Genomic DNA, 12,166 nt, shown 5'->3' with positions numbered 1-12,166 from the left:
ATCAAAAAGGAACTGCGATAAAATTCTCTAGCTGACCCTATGCTGCCTTCCTGGTTTTGAGGGGAGCAATTTCCATTTGTGGCTGCCCCACAGCTCAGTGGACTCCTTACCCTAACTGGGGACCACTTCTTTTAAAAATTTTATTTTTAATTGGATTTATTGGGGTGACATTGGTTAATAAAATTGTTCAGGTTGGGGACCACTTCTCAAACATCACGCTGTGCTAGGCCAGCAGCCCTTCTTGCAGCTCCTCTGTACCTGGTCTTTGGCTCAGTCCTTTCTGCAACCTGGCCAAACAGTAGTCCAGAAGAGGACAAGATACATGTGACCCACCCATCTTGTTGTCTCCCAGAGATGATACTAGTATGTGCTACTCACTGGGTTATTTTCTTCGCACAGGTGGTGCTGTTGTTTCTTAACTATGGTTGAGCTCAGATTGTACATTTATATTTTACTTTATTCATTTAACATTATAAGTACTTCCCCAGGTTGTTATTAACTCTTTGGGATTTTCTTTTTCCATAGTGACCTTTATAATATTGTGCAGAGTGGGCATATCAAAATTTGCTTAAACATCCCCCACTGGTGGATATTGTCTTATTACTCATTATCCAGCACAAATTAGATAGTCAAAATTGCTGAATGAATGAATACATGTATGAATAAAAGCAGTTCTTCCTGTATATTAAATTATGTGATCCAGGAGACAATATGATAATACTGCTAATTATAGAAGCTATGATACATTGGGGGCTTATCGTGTGCTGGGAAAAATGTCATATGCCGTACAAACATCATCACTTTTAATCCCTAGGGGAACTCAGTGAGAGGCATTATTATCCCCATTCTACGGGTGATGAAATTGAGGCACAGAAAACCTAAATGATTTGTTAAATGGTTATTTAATTAGTATAAGTGCCTTCCAGCATAATTGTATCAATTCACTTCCCATTCATACAGAGTGCCATATACCCTTAACAACACTAGCAATTACATTTTTTTGTGTGTCACAGAGATAGAGAGAGACAGAGAGAGGGATGGATAGGGACAGACAGACAGGAAGGGAGAGAGATGAGAAGCATCAATTCTTCGTTGTGGCACCTTGGTTGTTCATTGATTGCTTTCTCACATGCGCCTTGACCAGGGACTACAGCAGATCGAGTGACCCCTTGCTCAAGCCAGCGACCTTGTGCTCAAGCTGGTAAGTCTTGCTCAAACCAGATGAGCCCGCGCTCAAGCCAGTGTCCTTGGGGTATCAAACCTGGGTCCTCTGCATCCCAGTCCGATGCTCTATCCACTGCACCACTGCCTAGCCAGGCAGGAATTTCAGTTTTTAATTTATGCTCTTGGCCCTGGCCGGTTGGCTCAGTGGTAGAACATAGGTCCAGCATGGGGAAGTCCTGGGTTCAGTTCCTGGTCAGGGCACACAGGAGAAACATCCATCTGCTTCTCCAACCCCTCTTCTCTCTCTCCTCCTCCCGCAGCCATTACTCAAATGTTTGAGCAAGTTGGCCCTGGGTGCTGAGAATGGCTCCATAACCTCTCCTCGGCGCTAAAATAGCTTGGTTGAGCAGTGCTCCCAGATGGGCAGAGCATTGCCTGGTAGGGGGCTTGCTGAGTGGATCCCAGTTGGGGTTCATGCAGGAATCTATGTCTCACTTAATTAAAAAAAAATTATTCTAACAGGTAAAAGAGCTATTAAATTATTGTTTTCATTCATGCTTTTTATTATTGTTAAGGATAAACTTTTTCCCATTTATATTTCTTCCCTGGTGAATTTCCAGTTTACATACTTTGTTCATTAGTCTATAGGGTATTTCATTTTTTCCTTATTGATTTGTAAGTTTTTTTTGTTTCGTTTTGTTTTTTTGTATTTTTCTGAAGCAGGAAACGGGGAGGCAGTCAGACAGACTCTTGCATGCGCCCGACCGGGATCCACCCGGCATGCCCACCAGGGGGCGATGCTCTGCCCATCCGGGGCGTCACTCTGTTGCGACCAGAGCCACTCTAGCGCCTGAGGCAGAGGCCATGGAGCCATACCCAGCGCCCGGGCCATCTTTGCTCCAATGGAGCCTTGGCTGTGGGAGGGGAAGAGAGAGACAGATAGGAAGGAGAGGGGGAGGGGTGGAGAAGCAGATGGGCGCTTCTCCTGTGTGCCCTGGCTGGGAATTGAACCTGGGACTTCTGCAGGCCAGGCCGACGCTCTTACCACTGAGCCAACCAGCCAGGGCTGATTTGTAAGTTTTTGATGTTGTGTGACATATATGGTACTAGTATTTTTGCACAGTTTCTCATTTGCCTTTTAACTTTGTCTGCAGTAATTTTTTTTTAATTTTATTTATTCATTTTTAGAGAGGGGAGAGAGAGAGACAGAGAGGGAGAGAGAGGAGAGAGAGACAGAGAGGAGGGGGGAGGAGCTGGAAGCATCAACTCCCATATGTGCCTTGACCAGGCAAGCCTAGGGTTTCGAACCGGCGACCTCAGCATTCCCAGGTCAACGCTTTATCCACTGCGCCACCACAGGTCAGGCTGTCTGCAGTAATTTTTAAAAATTTATATAATTAAATCAATCAGTCTTTTCCCATATGTTTTTTTTCTTTTTTTTCTTTTTTTCCTGAAGTGAGAAGCAGGGAGGCAGTCAGACAGACTCCTGCATGCACCCCACCAGGATCCACCTGGCATGCCCACCAGAGGGCGATGCTCGGCCCCTCTGGGGCATTGCTCTCTGCGGCAGGAGCCATTCTAGCACTTGAGGTAGAGGCCATGGAGCTGTCCTCAGCGCCCTGGCTAACTTTGCTCCAATGGAGCCTTGGCTACAGGAGGGGAAGAGAGAGATAGAAAGAAAGGAGAGGCAGAAGAGTGGAGAAACTTTATAGGCGCTTCTCCTGTGTGCCCTGATGGGGAATCGAACCCAGGATTTCCACACACTGGGCTGATGCTCTACAGCTGAGCCAACTGGCCAGGGCCTCTTTTCCCATATGGTTATTTGAGGTCATATTTAAAGAGTCCTTCCCCACTACCAAATCAGGTAAATATTCACTTATATTTTCTTCTAGCAATCCTTTTAGTACATATATACACTTATATATAAAAAGTAAATACATATATGCAATTTTAATTTTGAAATTATATGCTTATTTAAATACTATAGAAATATATAGAGTAGAAAAGGAAGTCTGTTATAACCTTATTTCTCAGAATATAATGAGTGCTAATGGTTTGGTAAATATTTTTTCAGATTTTTTTCTGTTCATAGGCACATATGCATATATACATATTTTTTAAAATATAGAATTGTATAAATTGCTTTGTTTTTCACTTAACATACATCATTATATTTTTCCCAATCAGTACAGGGTGGGGGAAAAGTAGGTTTACAGTTATGAGTATGCACCAAAGTACAGTTTATTTTTGTATTATTACTTATTAATTATTGTATATTATAGCATGATCCATATGAAAAACTATAAACCTATTTTGTCCTACCCTGTATATACAGACCTACCTCATTTTTTGTAACTGCTGCATTACAAGTCAGTGTATAAATATATCACAACTTACTAACTAATTACTTCCTTATGGAAAGAAAGTTAAGGGCATTCCACTGGTATCAGAAGTGACTAGAGGCCCTGGCCAGGTGGATCTGTAGATAGAGCCGGAGTTATGGCCTTGATCCTTGGTCAGGGCACACATGAGAAGCAACCAATGAGTGCACAACTAAAAGGAACAACTAAATGGAACGAGCTAATGCTTCTTTCTCTTTCCATTCTCCCCCACTGTCTCTCTCTCCCTTTCAAATCAATGGAAAAATTTAAAAAGAAAAGAAAAAAAGAAGTGAATAACTATTACATGTGATTATTTTTCTAAACAGTGGTTGATACTCACTTTTAAGATAGCCTCTTCATAGTGGGACCTTGATTCATGAAACAAAAGAAAGGTATATTTTTGGGATATCCGATCAAATAGCTTATTCTGGATCTCTCTGTTTGGCTAACAGGAATAAAAATAGAGAAGGAATTATTAGAATTCCTTGTTAAAACAGCCAAGGGCTGAGATTCGTAAATAAGAATTTCTCTCATTTTTAAAAATCTTATTCTCAAGTTATTTAACCTCCTATTAGTTAGGAAACTATCATACAGTAATTTGTTTTACAGAATTTATAAAACATGTACAGAGAAGTAGAGCATTGAAGGTATCCTAACTCTGGACCAGGAGGTCCTGACTTGACTCTTGGCCCTGGCCTTGAACAGCCATGTAACACGAACTAGTTCCTAAAGTTTAAGGTAGCTTCAAGATGTTGGGGTAATAGCTAAAGCACAGAGTATAAGGGTGAGACATGAGTGGGGGAAGGGGTGAGATGATGGATGAGGCTGCAGGCACAATCCATGGAATCAGAGGGGCTTATAGCTCACGGTAGAGTGGTCAGGGTTTGTGCCATAGAAGCATAAGTTAAGCCAGGGGTCCCCAAACTACGGCCCGCGGGCCGCATGCGGCCCCCTGAGGCCATTTATCCGGCCCCCGCCACACTTCAGGAAGGGGCACCTCTTTCATTGGTGGTCAGTGAGAGGAGCACATTGACCATCTCATTAGCCAAAAGCAGGCCCATAGTTCCCATTGAAATACTGGTCAGTTTGTTGATTTAAATTTACTTGTTCTTTATTTTAAATATTGTATTTGTTCCCATTTTGTTTTTTTTACTTTAAAATAAGATATGTGCAGTGTGCATAGGGATTTGTTCATAGTTTTTTTTATAGTCCGGCCCTCCAATGGTCTGAGGGACAGTGAACTGGCCCCCTGTGTAAAAAGTTTGGGGACCCCTGATAAGCAGTGGAGAGAAAAGCGATCAGATTTGCATTTACCTGGTATCTTTCATGAAAGATCCACCAGAAGCTATCCAGCCATATGGCTCTTAGAGGAGGCGAAGAGAGAAACTTCTCCAATTCTCTACCTGAACAGAAAGACTTGAAAAAACAAAATTCACATTATTATTGTTGCTGTTACTGTTCTTTTTTAAAAAATTTACCTGAAGCCACAGCCAGATTCATAATCATCTCCACTCAAAACCTTCCTTTCCTCCTTCTGTGTTCTATGCTTTGTTATTATTAATCACACCATTTTCCCACCAGTCAGCTTTGAAGTCAACATACTATGGAGTCAACCTGAAAAAATATCAGACACCTAACTTTATAGTGAGTGCTGACTATTTGCCTCGCTAGGTATTTTCACATGTTCTCTTTTAATCCCTAAAACAATTATACTAGCCATAGGTTATTATCTGAATATAACAGATGAGGAAATTGAGGGCTACAGAGCTGAAGTCACTTGCTCGAATAATACAGCCAGCAAGTGGCAGGGCCAGGATTAGAAACCATAGTTCTAGGCCCTGGCCGGTTGGCTCAGTGGTAGAGCGTCGACCTGGCGTGTGGGGGACCCGGGTTTGATTCCCGGACAGGGCACACAGGAGAAGTGCCCATTTGCTTCTCCACCCCCCCCATCCTCTCTGTTTCTCTCTTCCCCTCCCGCAGCCAAGGCTCCATTGGAGCAAAGATGGCCCGGGCGCTGGGGATGGCTCCTTGGCCTCTGCCCCAGGTGCTAGAGTGGCTCTGGTCGCAGCAGAGCGACGCCCCAGAGGGGCAGAGCATCGCCCCCTGGTGGGCGTGCCGGGTGGATCCTGGTTGGGCGCATGTGGGAGTCTGTCTGACTGTCTCTCCCCGTTTCCAGCTTCAGAAAAATACAAAAAAAAAAAAAAAAAAAAAAAGAAGAAACCATAGTTCTAGATAGGTGCTCCATGCTCTCACCTACATTCAATTAACAGTAATCAATATGAACAAACACAAAAATTATACAAATGTAAATCACCAGATCATAAGATTATACTCAGTTAATAGTAAGCACACAGAATTCTAAAATTAGAATTATTGCCCTGGCTGGGTAGCTCATTCAGTTAGAGCATCATCCCAATATGCCAAAGTTGCAGGTTTGATTCTCAGTCCAGTCAGGGCACATACAAGAATCAACCAATGAATAGCTTGACCAGGCAGTGGTGCAGTAGATAGATCATCGGCCTGGGATGCTGAGGACCCAGGTTCAAAACCCCAAGGTTGCCAGCTTGAGCACAAGCTCACCTGCTTGAGTACAGAGTTGCCAGCATGAGTGTGGGATCCTAGCCATGATCCCATGGTCACTGGCATGGGCCCAAAGTTCACTAGCTTGAAGCCTAAGGTCGCTGGCTTGAGCAAGAGGTCATTGGCTCAGCTGGAGCCCCCTGGTCAAGGCACATTTGAGAAAGCAATCAATGAACAACTATGGAGCCACAACTATGAGCTGATGCTTCTCATCTCTCTTGCTTCCTGTCTGTCCCTGTCTGTCCCTCTCTCTCACAAAAAGAGAGAGAGAGAGAGAGAGAGAGAGAGAGAGAATCAATGAATGCATAAATAAGTAGAACAACAAAAGGAGCTGGAGGCCAGTGCTCTGGTAGACAGAATCTAGGTTTTGGAGGAACATCGGCTTGGGGTCTAATGTCAGCTAACTCACTTGCAAACTGTGTGGACTTCAGTGACCTACTCAAATGCTCTGACTCTCTGTTTCCTGGGGTGTAAAAATTCAACAGCTGTGTCTCTGCAGGGGTAACTGTAAAGTTGGGGTACAGCTGGGCCCACAGCTGAGCAGCACAGAGCTGCCCGCTCTTTCTTACCTTGCCAGTAAAGGGGTTTCTCTCAGACTGGACCACATTGCCCACCATGTCACAGAAGTTCACCCCATTTGGAAGCTCATTTGGCTTAGAGCTGTCAAACTGTGAGTACTGATACAGCTCTGCCAGCAAATTTTTATCTGTTGTTTTCTGAAAAAAACAAAAACAGAATATGAAAATGAGGTCCGTCTTTTGATAGTTTAAGACAATAGGTATTTTCCCATTTATATCATGAAGACAATAATAACCTTACAGGACATTTAAAAAAATGAGGGCAAGTTCATGACCCCAGCACCCCTTACCAAACACCCATTCACATTATTTCTAGTTTCCCTTTCAGGCCTTGAGCACTTATATACAAATACATATATGAAACTTTATTTTAACACACACACACACACACACACACACACTCTCACACACACTTTTATGTCCTGCTCTGTGCACTTTAGATTTTTCACATTGCTACTGTCTTCAAATTTCTCATCTAAAATAATATATCCTATTAATAAGATAGGTTATAATTTAATTAACATTTAATTACTTCTAATTAATACTACCACAGCTATTTCATATATATATATATATATATATTTAAGATTTTATTTCTTCATTTTAGAGAGGAGCGGGGAAGAGCAGGAAGCATCAACACTCACATGTGCCTTGACTGGGCAACCCCAGGGTTTTGAACCAGTGACCTCAGCATTCCAGGCTGGCACTTTATCTACTGTGCAACCACAGGTCAGGTATATATTTTAAAGTTAATACTAATTTGGAACATACAGCTTTTCCTCCTCCTTGGGTTACTTATTTAGTATGACTTTCTCAAAATGACAACATTAGATCAAAGAATAAAACTCTCCTTATGGTTCTTTATATACATTATTAAATGAATTTTTAGAATAAAAATAAGACTATAAAAATGTAAAAATACAGAAAAATAGAAAGAGGAAACCAATTACCATCATCCAAAGGCACCTACTGGAAACATTTTGAGGGACTAAATCACTCTCTAATTGTGCAGTGGCACTGACAGTGGAGGAACCCAGTGAATAAATACACTGACTTTGAGTCAGACAACTTGGGTCAGACGTCACTCCACCATCTAGTAGCAGTGTCACCTTGGGCAGGACATTTAGATCCGGTTGGGCTTTATGCTGTATGGAGATCCTCTATAAAGGGAATTCTGCAAATTCCCTGCACAATCACCACCCAAGTGCCAATTGTTTCCCCCCTCCCAGGAATAAAATCGATTTCATGCCTAGCAGAAACCAGCCAGACACAGGCTCTTACCCTTTTAACAGCGAAAGATTTGACATTCCTGGATTCTGAGCTGCTGCAAGTATGCTGCGGTTTTTTATGACTTTTGTCTGCAGAAGAATGGAAGAGAAGTGGGGTGTGAGCAACCGCAGGGCCTGTCCACTGCTCTGCTCTGATGATAACTGTGATTTCTCATTCAACCTGAGTTACCTGAAGACACTCACATCATTAGTCTCACTAGATCCCACCTGTGTTGCTGACTTATTAAGAGTCCCCTCCTTATTTAATTATTAGACTACTTGAGCCAGAGAAGGAGCCAGAGTAGAAAAAGCATGGGCTTTGAAATCAGGCTGGGACAAATCCAGGACCTGCCACAGACAAGCTGTGTGACTTTTGACAAGTTGCTCCCTTCCTCCAAGCCTGCTCCTCAGCTATAAAATATATCAATAGCACCCACCTCTCAGGTTGGGGCACTATGCAGATTTAACAAGGAATATGTACACAAGCACCTGGTGCAATGTGGACGAGGCACATATCAGGTGGTCTCTGAATGGATTGTTCTCCCTGCCTTTGTTGCCCAATGTCAAGAAGTCAGATTTAAGGCTCCTTCAGAAGAGGACAAGAATACCCTCACCTGAAACTCTGGATTCCTATTCAATGCTATTTTAGACACTGAAAACCCAAACCCCACAAAAACATCATCAAGGCTGAGAAAGGATTTTTGCCTCTGTCTCCCGGGCTGTCGTGACTTTTCTCTCTTAAAGCCTTCTTCTCCAACTCAAATCTCTCAATTGCCTTCAAAAACCAAAAAGAAATGGATAATTAGAGACTGATGCATTTGTGACAGCACCTTTCTGTGTTCTCCTTGGGTGGTAGGGCCTTGGCAGCCACTGACCTCATCCCTGAGTGTGACTACATCCCCAACCCTGCCTTCTCTCATTCTGCCCCTCCTCCTGGCTACACCTCTGAGGTGCACAGGATTTGGAGCAGTTCTAATCGTGGCTCCACAGGTTACAAACTACTTTTAATCTCTCTGTAAAAAGGGAATAATAATATCTACTTTTCAGGATTCTTACAAGGTTCATATATAAAGATATTAATGCATCTTAAAACACAAGCGCAGAGGCTAACAGGTAGCAGCTGCTCAATAAAAGGTAACTCTTATTATTATTGATCATTATATCCTTGACCTCTCAAGAAATTTCTCTTGATCTTGGACTCCTCCTCTCCTAACCCACCCCCTCCTGAAAAGAAAAGAAAGAAAACTGAATGCCAGCAAGATGTACTGTCAGCCCCAGCCCACTGCTCCTGGATAACAAGGTTAACAAGAAGTGTGATTCTGTGTTCTTGCCCTCAAAGAACTTACAACCTATTTTGAGAGCCAAATCAACACCTGTGGAAGAATTAAATTGCTACTTTCAGGATTCAACCAGAGAGGTTAGTGTGAGCTGGAGCAATCAGAAAGGACTGCCCAAAAGAGGCGGGACACGAGTGTTGGGGAAAATGATGAAGCATCTGTCTATTTAGCTCCATCACCTGAAATACCTCTCCAGCCTGCCCCCACCTCTCTCCTGAACTGGCATGCATGCAGGCGTGTATGTGGCGGAAGGGGTCACATTGGTAAGGTACATATGAATGTTGTTGCTCTAGTCAAGCATGATGGATGAATTGGTGGGTGGGTGTCAATGTAGCAAAATAGCAAGGCCTCTGATCCTTATTAAGACACCACTATAGGAATATTGTCAGGGCCCTGGAAGGATGGACAAGACCTGCACACAGAGGGAACAGAAAGGATAGTTGAACACTGAAAAGAAAGCAAGTTTTAGAGGGAGAATGATGAGACTGGCCTTAGGCCGAGTTTGCATTTGAGGTGACAGCAGGATCTTCCAGGGGTGGTTCTCATGAAGACAACTCCCAAACCTGCTGAGGTCCAGCCCTGAGGCACATTATTCGGATATATAGATTCACCAGAGGCTTATTCTTTAGGCCTGCACTGGGTCCTAAATAGTGGCTCCTAAATAGTTTTCTATGTAAATATTTAACAACCAGTAATTTTCATGGTACAAAATCAAAGAGTACAATAAAGTCCTCCTACTCCTTGCCCAATACACTTAGTTTCCTGCATAGCCTTCCAGAGCTATTCTGTTCAAACGAGAGCACTCAAGGTACACACTCTCACACCTTGAAATGTCCACTTTTAGTTTTCAAAAAGCTCCCAGAGCAGTCAGATGACTAGTTAGGTTTAGGTATCCCTCCTCTAGTTGTGGGGAACAGGAGACTAAAATGAGGGTAAGAAGCTATAATTTGTGAATGCATTAATTCCGCCAATATTTCCCAAGCACCTACTAAAAGCTGAACTGTGCCAATGTCAAGAATTTGCAGTGAGCAGTGTTGCCATCCCTGCATTACCAGCACTCACAGACTAGTGGGGAGAAGCTGGTGACCAAGAAAGAGTGAGTGGTGCTGCTCTGGGGAGGGACAGCATGACAGAAGTATGTCCAGAGGGGCACCTACACTGCTCTTGAGGTTAAGTGGCCAAGAAGGCCTTTGCAGGGGTAGTGATCCACAGGCAGAGAGAGGAAAGAAGGTGACGGGAGGAGCTGTGGTGGTGGGTGAACTTGCAGGGGTCGTCCAACTTTTTATAAAAACCGCCCATTTTTGCAGTGCTGGTAGACCTGGTCCCTACCGCCCACTAGTGGGCGTTCCAGCTTTCATGATGGGCCAATCGCGGCGCTGTTTGGTTGCACGGTAGGGACCAGGTTGACCAGCACTGCAAAAGTGGGCGGTTTTTATAAAAAGTTTGACGACCCCTACAGGGAGACCGGAAAAAGAGCTAAGTGAGGTTCATGCCCAGAGCCTGGAGGGAGACCCACAGTGAAGGCAGGAGAGAAGGAATGGAAATAGGAAGCGAGGAGGAGGATCTGAGCCGCAGTAGGAGATGGCTCACACATGAATTAGTACCTATCTATGAAGCACTATGAAGTACCTATCTATGAAACACATATTGAAGGAGAACTGACATTGCTCGACTTTAAGACTTACTACAAAACTATAGTAATCAAGACAGTGTGGTATTGACAAAAGAATAGACAAATATATCACTGGAACAGAATAGAAAGCCAGAAATGTGTAGATCCGCACATAGTCAACTGAACCTGGATGAAGAGTCAAAGGCAACACAATGGAGCAAAGACAGTCTTTTCAACAAATGGTGCTGAAATAACTTGACATTCACATGAAAAAACAAACAAACAAACAAACAAAACACCCAAGACACAGACCTTACACTTTTTTCACAAAAAAATGAACTCAAGCCTGACCAGGTGGTGGCACAGTGGATCAAGTGTCGGACTGGGATGCAGGGGACCCAGGTTAGAGACCCCAAGGTCGCCAGCTTGAGCATGGGCTCATCTGGTTTGAGCAAGTCTCACCAGCTTGGACCCAAGGTCGTTCGCTCAAGCAAGGGATTACTCGGTCTGCTGAAGGCCCGAGGTCAAGGCACATATGAGAAAGCAATCAATGAACAACTAAAGTGCCACAATGAGAAACTGATGATTGATGCTTCTCATCTCTCTCTGTTCCCATCTGTCTGTCCCTATCTATCCCTTTCTCTCTGACTCTCTCTGTCTCTGTATAAAAAAAATAAAAAAAAAAAACTCAAAATAGATCAAAGACTAAACATTATGTGCAAAACTATAAAATTCCTAGAAGGTAATATAGGGAAAAACCTAAATGACCTTGGGTATAGCGATGACTTTTTAGATACAACACCAAAGACACAGTCCATGAAAGAAACAACCAATAGCTTGACTTCATTAAAATTAAAAACTGGCCCTGGCCGGTTGGCGTAGTGGTAGAGCATCGGCCTGGCATGCAGGGGTCCCGGGTTCGATTCCCGGCCAGGGCACACAGGAGGGGCGCCCATCTGCTTCTCCACCCCCCCTCTCCTTCCTCTCTGTCTCTCTCTTCCCCTCCCGCAGCTGAGGCTCCATTGGAGCGAAGATGGCCTGGGCGCTGGGGATGGCTCCTTGGCCTCTGCCTCAGGCGCTGGAGTGGCTCTGGTCGCGGCAGAGCGACGCCCCAGAAGGGCAGAGCATCGCCCCCTGGTGGGCAGAGCGTCACCCCCTGGTGGGCGTGCCAGGTGGATCCCGGTCGGGTGCATGCGAGAGTCTGTCTGACTGTCTCTCCCCGTTTCCAGCTTCAGGAAAAAAAATA

The 12,166-nt window shown here is 43.9% G+C and overlaps 1 protein-coding gene across 1 annotated transcript in view; it reads right to left on the bottom strand.

Annotated features, from left to right (window-relative positions):
* FAM227A (family with sequence similarity 227 member A) overlaps positions 1-12,166 on the bottom strand; it is a 68,583-nt gene that overhangs the window by 46,835 nt on the left and 9,582 nt on the right. Inside the window, exons 4-8 of the mRNA XM_066253083.1 lie at positions 8,677-8,746; positions 7,985-8,061; positions 6,695-6,841; positions 4,860-4,961; positions 3,886-3,990 (exon numbers count right to left, since the gene is read on the bottom strand). Coding sequence (XP_066109180.1) covers positions 3,886-3,990; positions 4,860-4,961; positions 6,695-6,841; positions 7,985-8,061; positions 8,677-8,746 — 501 coding nt within the window. The remainder of the gene's footprint in view (positions 1-3,885; positions 3,991-4,859; positions 4,962-6,694; positions 6,842-7,984; positions 8,062-8,676; positions 8,747-12,166) is intronic.

This window comes from Saccopteryx bilineata, chromosome 1 (genome assembly GCF_036850765.1).
Source record: "Saccopteryx bilineata isolate mSacBil1 chromosome 1, mSacBil1_pri_phased_curated, whole genome shotgun sequence".
Taxonomy (NCBI): domain Eukaryota; kingdom Metazoa; phylum Chordata; class Mammalia; order Chiroptera; family Emballonuridae; genus Saccopteryx; species Saccopteryx bilineata.
Note: the sequence above shows the minus strand (reverse complement) of the source record. Positions and strands in the feature narration are given on the sequence as shown.